Source organism: Mycothermus thermophilus, assembly GCF_041956435.1.
Source record: "Mycothermus thermophilus strain CBS 625.91 unplaced genomic scaffold VTJ04scaffold_3, whole genome shotgun sequence".
Classification (NCBI taxonomy): Eukaryota; Fungi; Ascomycota; class Sordariomycetes; order Sordariales; family Chaetomiaceae; genus Mycothermus; species Mycothermus thermophilus.
The window spans coordinates 3,752,720-3,765,864 of NW_027191429.1; the positions used below are offsets into that span (position 1 = coordinate 3,752,720).

Genomic DNA, 13,145 nt, shown 5'->3' on the forward strand with positions numbered 1-13,145 from the left:
CCATTACTGACGTACCTAGTAAGAGGTACCTAATTAGAAACATCTGGAGTCGGTGTAACCGGCGAGCTTTTTCTCACCGTGATGGCAGAGCGCGGAGGGTTTCTTGATCGAGAACCAAGGTGTGGTAGGTACCTACTCGGGCTCCACGAGGGACTTAAGTCATCTCGAATATCCAGTTACTCACAGATCGTTCTTCTGACCAGATCAGTGCAGCCCGTTCATGATCCACTTAAGTAGTAAAGTTCAATCACATGGACTGGAAGTGTGAACTAGACTAGACCAGCCCAGCCTGACAACCCGAACGTAAGAACAGCCAGAGTCAGAGCCTGGTGGCCAAGGAGGGGATTGGATTGTCCACGCTTTCGAGTAAGGGCTTCAATTAACCCCAATAATATACTATGTATAAGGTGACCCGCGGATCTGCGTACTTCCAATCCACGTCGCGCATGGCATCGATCGTGCATCCAACCGTCAAAGTGCGCGGAGAATTTTCCCATCCCAGGCTTAGTTCCAACGAACCACCCCTTAAATATTGACTGTACGTACGTCGAATCACATGGCATTTATTATAGGTGAGAAGAGTGTCTTCGGACTGACCTGAGTCATGTCTGCCTTCCTACTGCCGGCTTACTAATAGTATTATCCGCACAAGGCTCGACCTGAACCCACCTCTTCGGGGTGGGTCAGTGGAGGACGACCGGTGAGGATCGAACAATGAGAAGCACTCATGTATGCTACTATACTCCACAGCATCGTAGACCCAGCGCAAACAGGGAGGGGCGTGCGAAGTTCCCACCACGGGTTGGCGGTATCATGTATTAGTTCGGAGACGGAGACCAACCACACACCATTTCATCGATCCACGCCTACCTATTGCTACTAGTACCGCACGCCTTGATGCCCGCCCCGCTCCAAAGAAGCACGATCGGCATACCTAGCATGCCCGCCCCGAGGTATCCGAGAAAGCATGGTCTCTGTAAATCAGGCTTGCTGCCCGGTCTCCAACAAACTCGCGTAAAAAACCGGCAAGAGGAAGGCAACTACCAACAACCCCGACATGACCCGGTCAATCACAAACCCCTCCCCAGTCCTATTAGCCATCTGTCCGTCGTGAAACCGACGGATCGCCGTGTTTACAGAGTACGATTGAAGCATTTGGCCAGAACGAGGGCCGATCTGCGGGGCGTACGAGGCCCGAGCGTTGTGGACGGGTGGCGACGACCCGATCGAGTCTTAGGTACTATAATGGAGAGGGAACGCCGGGAAGGCTAGGCAGTGGACTCGGAGTACTCGATGCAGTTGTAGATGCGACGCTGCGGGACAACGCCTGGCTTCGGTTCGCTTGCTTTGGATTATGTATCCGGATTGTGTCGCGGCGGCATCGACAAGCCAATGCGATGGTGGGCCGAGGCGGGCGTGACAACCGACCGCTCGACCAAAGGCGAAAGGCTCGTTGGCAGGATGGAGAAGAGAGATTTTGCAAGTTGACATTGTTACTACCTACCTAGGTAAGATAGGTATCTGTTCGGGTACTTCTCCAGAACGCCTCCGCGGCTGGCCAACTTGCTCACCCGACCGACTGCCGTGTTGATTTGCCAAGCCGGTAAGCCTGTTGACCGGTATCATGGTGGAGCCCAGAACTGTCGTCGATAATGAATCCTGTTGGCAGCGATACCTCATGGTCTGCCGATGTCGAATGCAGGGCAATTTGGATTTTCCCCCTACTCTTACCTCAGCCTGCGGAAGAGCTTGTGGGCTGCGACGCTGACCGAAAGCATTCCGTGTCAACAAGACCGGACGGAGTCAGAGCTCCTGTCTTCCGGCAGCTTTTTATGTTTGTGATGGTCGCGCGCCCCGAAGTTTGAATCTCGAACATATTCGCAATGGCGCCACTCGTATTAACCCATCTTTCTTGACGCCCAAAACATCTTCCCGATCATCTGCCGCACCCCAGCCGTTCTCGAAATTCTCGAAACGAAACTGGTATGGTGAAATCCGCGGATCAGGGAGGGCAAGCTAGCGTTGTGCAACGGCGGCCAGCGCAGCCGGTGCGTCTTGGCGGGGGTGTCTAGGCAAGGATGGGCGGAGATCAACAAACCAGCCTAACGCTAGACCCGTAACCTTATTTAGACAACAGCCAAACACGGTCGGGGGCTTCATCTGCCGTTTCCTGCGCCGCATCGGTGCGATTCTTGGAACACTGGGTCGGCGCTGAACATGCGGGGGCTGGACCGTCGACAGGCTTACTCACCCGCCAGGGTATTCGCCGTGACTGGTCATGCTGTGCTTGATCGGCTGCTAACTTCGAGCGTTTGTGTTTTAGCCTCTGCAAACTGAATCTTATTCGACCCAGCGTCATCCGGCAGATGGATGTCGTGGATCGAAGGGCAACATCTCGTTCCACGCTGTCGGGATTCTAGGAAAAGCTTTTGAGGGGAGGTGTTTTTTCGACGCAGCCATTTTCCAATTTCGAAAGCTAAGGGCATCGTATAGCCTTGCGTTGATTCCGCGCAATGCCGCTGACTAACCAACTTCTTTCCTGCGTCTGCTGTGGTTGGGCTCTGAGCAAATACTGGCTCTGAGCAAATACTGGCTCTGAGCAAATACTGGCTCTGAGCAAATACTGGCTCTGAAGGGACCACACAGTGAGTAGGCACATCGGATAGAAGTCGGTCATGTTTCATGGTTGCGTGGATATGTCCGAGAGGGCCGATAGGATCCCAGCTCAAGTGGAAGCTTGTGCATGACGGTGGATGTACGTACATACGTCAGTTCCATTCGGCGAATTCGGCAGATGCGCTGCGCAAACAGGTACCTATGATTAGCGGCGTAACACAGCCGGGACCTGCCGTGTTTAGGGCCACGTTGTGTGTCTGTCCGGTATGAACCCTTCTCCATCTCTCCCCTCGCGTCCGGGTGTGGGCTGGGCCACCACGGCGGCGAGAAGGTCGCACTGCGGACGCCACCATGGAGACAAGAGTTCGGGAGGTGGGTTGTGCAGATCGACCTGACAGACAGAGCGATTCGTCGCATGGTTGCAACTGGCTCCCGGTGTGGCAGACGTGCTGACAAGGCTTCAGGGGTGGGAGCGGGCACTACTACTACGTATATACTTAGCGCCCGGCTGGGAAGGGGGTTGGAAATCGAGGTTTCGATTGGTGGCAGAGAGAGGTATAGGCGGCTGTACACCTACCTCTCTACCTTTGCTTGAGGGGAATTACTGTAGTGAGGACGGGTGAATAGATTGCCACGCTGCAGCTTACCTGCTACTGCACCCCACTGAAACAAACTCGAGTGTGTCAGACATCGTAACTGTCGATATATGTGGATGCTCCAAGGTGTGTATGTGTGGAGAGGACATGGCTGAGGGAGAGCTCAAAAACGAGTCCGTGGACTGGATGTCTTGGGTGGGAGAGTGACCCAATGGACGGGATCCATTTGAGTGTTGGTGGAGATGGGAGGTGAGGTGGAGAACAAAGTCCAAGTCTCAAAAGTTAGCCTGGGTGCCTACCTCTAGGCATGCGCGGGCAATGTGTTTGCGGCTTCCTTCGTTGCATTTGCCATCATTTTTTGGGATGGATTAACGGAAGGTGCAAATAGCAGTGCTTCCGTCTGGCAGAGCAGCCGCCTGATCCATATCCAGAATGAAAGCAACAGGCAACAATCGGGCCCCTGAGGTGGACTTCAACGAGTAGTCGTGAACCATTCGCAAAGGAATTCCAGGAGGATTCCGCCATCCTAATGCAAACATCTGCCCCGCGTGGGGACTGAAGTTGGATTTGGGTGTGAGTAGCCAGATATGACCTTGGAGACCGAGGTGATAAGACTGTGAAGGAAGAGGCAAGAACCCCCGTCTTGAAACTTCTGATACACACACGGGCAAGGCACCTCACCTCAGAGCCGGATAACCCGGATGATGACTATATGCCCATTGCAAACCCCAATCCCACAATCCGACAGGACCTGTCCGGAGGTCACTGAGTGGACAACAATCACCCGGTAAGGAAGAGCAACGTTCCGTCTCACGTATGGCAGTACCTATAGCACAGCGGCTGAGCCAACCAACCAACCAACCAACCACCCAGGCAAATCCCAAACTTGGACCGTCGGTACATACATACGTCAGCGAGTCAGCAGCGCGGGCTCCCCTTCAGGCGCGGCAGTGTTTGGAACAGCTGAGGGTGTGTGGAGGCTCAAACATGGGCACGCAGGCAGGCAGGCTGGCTGGATGCGAAGATCATGGAAGGGCCATGCCAGGGAGTAGGGGTATGTATTATAGATTCGGAGCATTAGAAACACACACTCACACTAACGCACACCCAACGAGGGAGCTACCATCTGTCAGAACTAAGAAAGAGGAAAGCAAAGAACCGTAATTCATCGAATTAAAATCGATCTGTCACGTAAATAAACTAAACGCCAGAACAAAAAACAGGAGAGAAAACAACGACAAGCCTACCTCCATCCGACTTGTGTCCGTCCGTGTCCGTGTCCATCTCCCGGTCCCGTCATTCCATTCCCATAGTTTCCCATTCCCAGTTTGTGTTCCATGTTCCATGTTCCGTGTTCCCAAGCCCAAGTCAAGCGTCCCATAGGCATACCAATCCCGATCCGAATCCATAGCCAGAAGTTCCTCCATACCTGATACCTAATATCCTTCCCTGTAGGTTGTTCGTTGTCCGTAGGTCTTGTTGTCGTCGTTGTTGTTGTTCCCATCCATGCTCAGCCGTCCCAGCCAGTCCCAAATATTCCCACCACCCAGCCCATATGTTCCCAGACATATTTCCCCATAGGTAGCCCTTACGCCAGTATCCCTTTGCCGAAACACCCATAGTCTTCCTGAGCAGAAAATACAAGAGACAAAAGCCGATTCTAAACGACGGAGAGCTGTAACTGTGAGAGCCCGCGATGACGAATAGGGAGTGCAAAAAGGGTAAGCGATCAAAACAGCGACAAAAAGAAGCGAAGAAAAACACAATAAGAAAAAAAAGAAACCCCAACCAGAACTCGAGGTTTTGTGACAATATTTTGATCGTCCGAAAGTCCGTCATCCATGTGTTGTGCGTGTGTGCGTGTGCTGGTGTTCTCATAATTTTTCGTTCTGACGATGAAAACAAGACCAGTCCAACATAGAAACAAGAAAACGAAACCGAGTAAAAAGCGCCATTGATAATATCCCGTAAATGCATCGCAAATTTATCCGCAATGTCGGTAGCATCAGTCGAAGAATCCGGTCAGCGGTCGATGATGGTTGAGACAATCTGCCGCTGTGCCCATACATCCAGCCGTCCGTCCATCCATCATTCCGCAGCCAGCGTCGTCGCGGTAATAACCAGCTCAAGTCATACTCATAGTCGTGCCCGACGACGAGTGCGCCATCAAGCTCGGGGCCGTCGCGGCAGCAGCAGCGGCAGCGCCAGTCGGGTACTGTCCTGCCGAGGTCGGCTTGCCCTCGAACCGACCGCACCGCTGCGAATAGTACGGCCCACTCTGATAGACCAGGCTGGGCAGCTGGCTCGCGGCAACCGCCGCCGCCGCCGCCGCTGCCGCCGTCGTTTGATCCAGCTCCGACTTCACTCTTGTCGGGTCGAACGTAGTCGAGACGGCGGTGCTGCTGCCGCTGCTACTGCTGCTGGCCTCCGACACCTCTTGGCGCGCGTGTGAGAACAGCTCGACGGGTTGTTGCTGCTGGCTCGACTGAGCTTGGTGCTGTTGTTGTTGATGCTGATGGTGCTGGTGTGATTGATGGTGGTGGCCGTTGTGATGGTGATGGCTGCTCGACTGGTGCGTTTGGTGCCGCGGATCGTTGTCCGCCTCGTACAAAGTGGCCGCGTAGTACTGGTATCCTTTGGACTCATTCATAGCTTTGACCTCGTCGGCTGACACAAGCGGCTCCATGTTGAGATCGTGGTGAGTGCGGCCGGTGGCACCGTATGGGTTGGATCGCGGGTCGTACGGCTGTCCGTAGCCGCCCATCGTGTAGTCTGGCGGCCCCGGGATGGCCAACTGATATCCGCCTCCACCACCGCCGGTGCTGCCTCCTCCTGCGGCCCCCGGCCCGCTGCTCGAACTCCCCCGCCTCTCGGACTGGTAGTGTCCAGGCGAGCGGCCACGAACAATCATCTTGGCCGATTTGCGGTACGCCACCTTGATCCACTCCGTGGCTCCGCTCCCTACCGCACCACCGGGCTGCTGCTGCGGCTGCTGGCCGACGTCAGCCCACAGCTCCACGATCAGGTGGTAGTACTGCTGAGCCGCCCGGCGTTTCCCGTTATTGGCGGTGGCCTGCTTGAACTGGATGCGCTCGAACGTGTGCTCGGTAGGCCAGGACGAGCCCTGGGCTCTCGGTTGGCCAAACGGGTTGTCACTCGTCTGGTCGCCGTAGCGAGACGAGCCCAGACTGCCGTCGGCAGCGGCGTAGAGGCTCGTCAGTGGGTGGTGGCTGGACTGAGGCGGCTTTGGCGAGAGGCGGATCTTGTCGGGCGGGGCGACGGGTCCCTTGTCGCGCTTGGGCGTGTGCTGGACAAGCTCGATCGTGTGATTGTCGTTGTCAGACACGACGGCTGAGATACACATGGCGAAGTCCTTGACAATGTAGGTCTGGGCAGATCCGGTGGGCTGGAACTGGATATCGACGCCATGAAGGAGGGGCGACAGCGAGAAAGAGCACACGCACGAGAAGTAGTTTCGGCGGTAGCACGTCCACTCGTTATCAGCAATGAAGAAGCCCTTGTCGATAATGCCGCTAATGTCGATCTTGATGGGCGTGTTGGACGAGTCAGCGTACGACAAGTAGCCGAGCTTTGTCATGCTCATCAGGGGCGGGATGCTGTTTTGCGTCCTGGACGCACTGGAAGTCGACGAGAAGCCTGCCGCGTCCATCTTGAGGGGGCCGTAGGCGGTAGGCGTGCTGGTAGGCGTGAAGGGGTTGTGACGCCGGATGCCCGAGTAGGGCGGCGGCCGTTGGAGGTGATGATGGTCTGGCCTCCGAGGGAAGCCCGGTGTTGCCGACGAGTAGATATCTCGGGCACTCAGGTGTGTCCCTGGGTGCGGCAGTGTTGCGGATCGATGGGCATGTGCCATGCCCTGGCCAGCCGTGCTGGTGCTACCGCTGTAAGCGACTGGGAGGAACGGGTGCGCCATGGGACAATGCTCTTCATCACTGACGAGCCTCTCCCTGGGCGATTGACAAGGAAGAAACGGAAGAAGAAGAATGATAAGAATAAGTAGAAAGAACAATGAATGTGTTACCTACTTGGAGCCCAGTCGGGGCCTGACCTCCAGACCCGAGAAGACCGGGGGAGCGGGGGTATAAAAGTGGCCGCTTTCCGGGGAGTACGGGGTGACAGGCGGCTGAGCCACCGGCGGGATGAGACTCAGATATGAAGGAGGCTGCGGTGGTGTTTCTATTGTCGACAAGGAAGCAGTGGAGCCCTGGGTGAAGCTGTAGAGTAGCAGGCATACACACGGTCCAGGTCAGCAGCCAGGCCATACATCCAGTCAAGAGCATGTACGGGTCAGCGAGATGGGGGTGGGCAGTGCGAAAGTAAAAGAAGAATCGGGGACAGGAAGCCAGGGGGGAGGGGGTAGGTAGGTAGCAAGCAGCAACGGGAGCTAGGGGTGTTGGGGGTGTGCTTAGATGGAAGAGATGACATGGGAGACTCCCTTCGCGCACCCCCTCCATCCAGGGCCCTTCACCCTTCTAGCATACCCCCTTCCAAAGAAGAGACCATCATCCCACCACACGCTGTGTCTCTCCCATGTTCGCCCTGTGCTACACCAAGCGCTGGCCGTAGGACAAAGTCCCGTCGCACCAAGCGTATACAGGTGTTTTACAGGGGTACCGCAACAGTATTAACTAGCAGAATATCGGGAGAACGAGCATGGCGCATGCGGCAACGGTGCGGGAGCAGCGCGCACTCGCGGGCGATCGATCCCAGGTGACACGTACCACTCTAGGACGGGAGCGTGCAACCCATGTTTGGAACACCAAGGTGATCGATCAAAATATGAGGGTCAGGAAAAGAGACGGCAGCAAACACTTACACACCACCGAGAGAAGAGGGCAATATATGTCAGGAATCAGAAAGTTAGAGAGAAGAAATGGTGGGTTCGAGTCAACAATTCTTGAGCATGTCTCTGCGAGATGTTGGCGGGAAGGAAAGGAAAAATCAGATGAACGGGCTGGTGGACAGAAAAGGCGTCAAGGGACAGCTTGTTATACACAGATGCGTCTGGTGCAAGGGGTTCAGCCTGCTTCGGGTCCGAGAGTGAGGGGGAACCTCCAACAAGCAGGCGGGCAGACGCGGAGACTATACAGACGGCAATGTGCGGGAAGCCCTTGGAGAAAGGTGGCAGGGGTGAAAGGGAAATGGATTCGGTATATGTAAGTGCGGATGGAACCCTGGACTTGAAAATATAGTAGGCGAAAAGAAAACGAAAGGGGGAGGGACAAGGAAACGGGGGGAGGGTGTATGTATGTCAGAAAAGTGGATTGATTTGATTCGAAAACCGGGTCCTTGACCCGAGGCCAAAAAGCCAGGCACATAAACTAGGCCGAGCGAACCAACAAGAAACAAGCCGCCAGTAGGATTCAGATCGACCAGACGTAACCGAAAAAAAGTGACAGGGTACGCACCACATGTCAGCCGGGGCCGGTATTTCAAGATAGTCAAGCCCGGAGCCTGACGGCGGCGAGGGCTCGACAAATTCCTGCTATAAAACACAGCTGTCAGACGCAGTCGGCCACTAATTTCATCAATCTTGCCGCGTCCGATCTTGCTGGATGCACTTGTTTGTTTTTTGGGCTGTTGCCGATCACAGTTCAGAGGGCTTGGCTGATCATCGGCGGCGACGTTGGATTCGGAAGCGTTGAATCCTGCTGCAGCGGGAAATAGACGTTGTTCCCTAACCAAGCAACAGTAGCAGCAGCAAGCAGCCTGACCGGGGGTTTAGGTAGGCAGGTAGGCAGGCAGGTGTATCTGACGGCGTCCGCCTCAGCCCAAAAAGAAACCGGCGAGCGAACGGGTGGTGGAATTGGAACCTGTGGCGCATTAGTACGGGTTGCAGCACCGAAAGGGCCCCGCCCGGGATGTGTGGCAGGGCGGTCGACCGAGTTTTGGAGACGAATGAGTGAGTGATGGTGCAGACGGGGAAAGCCGGTGGGGGCCAGATGACAGTGCCGAATGGAAAGAAAGCATGACGTGGGTGACGGGAGTGGGCAGGTCGGAGAGCTTTCTTGGAGAGGACTGAGAGAAGGAGCCGTGAACAAAACCTCGTTTTGCTCTGCTGCTGCCTTGCGGGCCTCTCTCTGCCTTCCTCACCTAGGTGCCTGCTCATCCGCAGATGAGGTGGAGAGAGAGAGAGAGAGAATGAATAATACATGGATGGATGTAGGTAGAGTTCCGACAAGATTCTGGATGGCCGGAGAAGCCGTGAGGATGGCGGGATGGCTGGCCTCGAACGGTCGTGTTTGCTGCTGCTGCTGCTGCTGCTGCTGCTGCTGCTGCAACCGCCTGTCCTGGCCCAGCATCTTCCACCCTCAGCTTCTTCCCCTCTCCCCTCCCACACCTCCAATTCCCGCCAACGCCCCCAGGTTTCTCAGGTTCGGTATAGGTATGCCAGAGGTACGTACTCGCAGTACAACGAGGTACCCGGTGCGGTGCAGGGGTACATGCCGCCTCGAGCCGGCTACGAGCGCGCGTGCCGTGGCCCAACAAAACCATGCGCGTTTCGCAGGAGCAGCAGCAAGGCTTTACGCAAATGCGTCTTGCAGTCGGAATGAGAAAATGTGACTTTTGCTCGTGTATGGCCCTTCTGTCTTCCAGTCCGCTGATGGACTCTCTTTTGCTTTCAATGCTGTCTTCGTCCCGCCGTGCTGCGAGGGCATTGGCATCAAACAGCTCCCAAATCTGACCGGCTGCCAAACGGTGTAGAATCCAAAGTTCTGAGAAAAAAAAAAAACAAGGGGCGGGGCGAGGGCAGCGAGTGCCCTGCAGCCCCGTCCCGCACAATGCGAAAAAGAAGAGACAAACACAAACGGTTATAAAAAAACAAGACTGACGGGGAGAGAAACAATGGCTGGACAGGGGTCTGTGATGTGTGGCTTGTTTTCTGGGCTAATTATTCACTGACCTGGATGGAGCAGGGGTGATTTGTTGCAGTTTGTTGTCCTTTGTTTTTTGCTGGCCGGTGTGCATGGCCCGGACAGGATCGGCAGGTTGTCTTCGTTCAGGCAGCCAGGCCGATGTGGCGGGGACAGGTCCGGGGACAAATAATAAATAACGGTCGTCTCCCCTCGCCGGGTTTTCGTTCTCAACGCGGGGCGGGCCGGGGGGTGGAAAGAAGCAGGACAAGAAAGTCAAGGAGAAAAACGAAATAAAATAGAAAGATGCTGCTGTACCTTTGCGAGTGGTTGATTCATGCGCCGTTCATCAGCTCCGGTGGGGAGCGAGGAGCCGCTGTCTAGAAGCAGTAGGTCTTGAAGTCGCGGCCCAGTCTGTTCATGATGGACGAGTTTACCGTTAGTTGGCTATCTCACTGGATCGTGCTGTCCTTGGCCTGGCTGGCTGGAGACGAGGCTTCAATGGAAGAGCTGGGGTTTGCGGGAGAAGCCCAGAGAAGGGCCGGCCCCTGGCAGCGGGGGAGCAGTGGGATTGGACAGGATCAGGAAGAAAACAAATCTCGACCTGAGCCCGGGTCTCGCCAGCCGACGCCCAGAGCTACATGCAGTGAAGCATGTACGAATATGTATGTATGTCCGTATTTCGTACATACGATGGCCGAGAACGTCTCAGAGACGGGATTGGTTGACGTACCTCGAGCCAGGCCCTGGTCATGCCAAGGTACACAATTTATACACCTTCGCCGTCAAGGTCGTGTTGGTGTTGTCTGATGTTTGATAGCAATCCGTCAGCCAACTTCTGCCACCCTCCTCCAAAAGAGAGTCATTCCGTTCCGCCCAGCAGGTGGCCTCGACCGGCCGATATGCGCGTCCGCAGCACCTGAATCAGCCATCGCCTTGCGACGCCCGGGAAGAATGCCTCGACGGTTATTTGTGTGTAGACGTGGACGTGGATGCCGGGAGTTGCGAGAAGCCCAGTTCAATCGGCGTTGGGCTATATAGTCTGCGCGCCAACTAGAGACAAGCATCTCTCACTTATATTGTCTAGGGTGTGCAATTGGTGTGCACTTTAGGCATCGTCTTTATTGTCATGGTCCCGGTTGCTGCCTCGGGATGGCGCAGGGTGGTTGCCGGAGTCCAGTCGAGGACGTTCCTGGAAGATCGGAAGGGTTCTTACCTTCGATAACAAGCCAGGGCTGATCGATCTCAGCGGCCGGTTCGAGGAGGACCCTATTGGTCCTGTCGTCGATCTGAGAGCCGTCGTTCCCTCTTCTTCAGATTCTCGTCTTTTCAAGTAGCTGCTTTTTCCGCCTAATGGATAGCACGGGTACCTCAGCTCTGGCTCCGGCTTAAGATGGCGTTGGGACAAGCGTCACGGGGATGGCGATGGAGGGCTGAGATGGAGGTCTTAATGACGATAGTGGTCGGCACTGGCGTCAGGAGGTCATTGAAGGCGGTCGTGGTACAGCCAGGCCTGCGAGCGAGTGGAAGTACAACTGTCTGAAGGAACAGCTCACGACAAGTCGTCTCCAGGTCAAGCGTCCGGGAGGGGAAGGGGACTCTTTTCTCTTCTTAAGGTCTTCAACAATCTTGTGGGGTTGCGCAGAGGTTTGAGACAACGGACAATGGGAAAAGGTCCCGCTGCGGGGGGGGACTGGAGTTTGTCTAATACCTTTATGTAGTTCTCAAGAGCGAGGCAGGGCCAGTCTTGATGCCTCGAACGTCCAGTAGCGCAGAGTTTAGATTGCCTCTCGTGGATCACCCACGCACCGACCGAGGAACTCCGTCCGGCCCCTGTGGGTTCGTGGATGAACGAACATGACACTCCTCCGGCCAGCCTAGAGTCGGGCAAAGGACCGCGCCGGACAGGGAAGCAAGGAGCCGTGAAGGTTACAGGCTATGGTATAATCGTGCCGTCACGTCGGCCAGCGCCTCGGCCAAATCATCTTGGAGGGAGATGCTTGCCACTTTTTGATGCCAATCGCACCCCTCTAGCCGCAGTCTGGACCTAGCCCAAGACGAGACCGCCTTGTGCTCTTCTCCTCCTTGACCACCAGGGCGGACGGAGCGGAAATGTCACCGCGTCCCGTCCGGAAAAGGCCATCTGCTGAGCTGGCTACTTGACGCAGCCCCAGGGGCGTGTGTGTGTCCGCATCTGAGGCAAGCCCACTAAGTAACAGACTCGTCCAAACCTTGGCTCGTGCTCCTGCTTCTGTTATTCTTCGACGCACTCTTTTTCTGCAGCCACCCTACTACCTCTTCCCAAGACTCACCCTCCGCGTCGGCGACTGAGCTGGGCCCTTGCGGCAAGACACACATCGACCATCTACTATAGGTGAGTGGCCCACAATCGGAAACCTGCATGACACCAAACACGCTCCGGCCATGGGGCGTTAGTTTTGTTTCGACAAACACAAAACATGTCGGCAGTAGGCCGCCTTGCCCACGGGACCGTGGAAGCCCGAGAAAACACTCCGAATGGCGTGGCCTTGGCCAATGACCTGTCCTTGATATTGACAGGAGGTTGGCAGAATTAGAAGCCCAGAATTGCATTCTCGTCATCGGTCTCCGACGTCCTATTGGAGCCCAGATATTTGGGCGTTCATGTCTCAGCTTTCGGCTCTATAGTGGTATTTTGTCGGATGGAGAGGATGATCGTCGGCAGAGAACAACGCAAGCAAGAGAAGATAAGAGAAGATCCGAAACGCTCAGAAACAGCGATAGAGCAAACTTGGGCACCTTACCTATCCCGCATCCGCATCCAAGCCGCACAGTCTTGCAGTATCGAGATGGATGGGTCCGAACGCTCCCCCAAAAATCCTTCGCACCGGCATTTCCTCGAGATTGCTTAGCGGAAGCCATCCTCGTGTTGCTCTGGATCATCGAAGTTGGCGGTCCAGGATTTGGCTGTTGTCGAGAAGCGAGGCCAGATGCGTGCTCTTTGCAGGAGGCCACTTGTGCACCCTCCCGTCGGTTTGAACTGCGCTTGTGCTCACAACCAATCCGTTGTCAAGAATGCCCG

The 13,145-nt window shown here is 55.5% G+C and overlaps 2 protein-coding genes across 2 annotated transcripts; both read right to left on the bottom strand.

Moving 5' to 3' along the window:
- Positions 1 to 4,455: 4,455 nt before the first annotated feature.
- On the bottom strand, positions 4,456 to 4,716 carry VTJ04DRAFT_5504 (uncharacterized protein; the record flags this gene model as incomplete). The annotated part of the gene is made up of 1 exon (XM_069363627.1): positions 4,456 to 4,716. One exon carries the CDS (start codon positions 4,714 to 4,716, stop codon positions 4,456 to 4,458), a length of 261 nt encoding a protein of 86 aa, XP_069220454.1.
- Positions 4,717 to 5,217: 501 nt separating this feature from the next.
- Positions 5,218 to 9,532, bottom strand: VTJ04DRAFT_5505 (uncharacterized protein; the record flags this gene model as incomplete). The annotated part of the gene is made up of 5 exons (XM_069363628.1): positions 5,218 to 5,267; positions 5,349 to 7,105; positions 7,256 to 7,444; positions 8,639 to 8,715; positions 9,410 to 9,532. The coding sequence occupies 5 exons, from the start codon at positions 9,530 to 9,532 to the stop codon at positions 5,218 to 5,220; spliced, it is 2,196 nt and encodes a 731-aa protein (XP_069220455.1).
- Between the last annotated feature and the right edge of the window lie 3,613 nt (positions 9,533 to 13,145).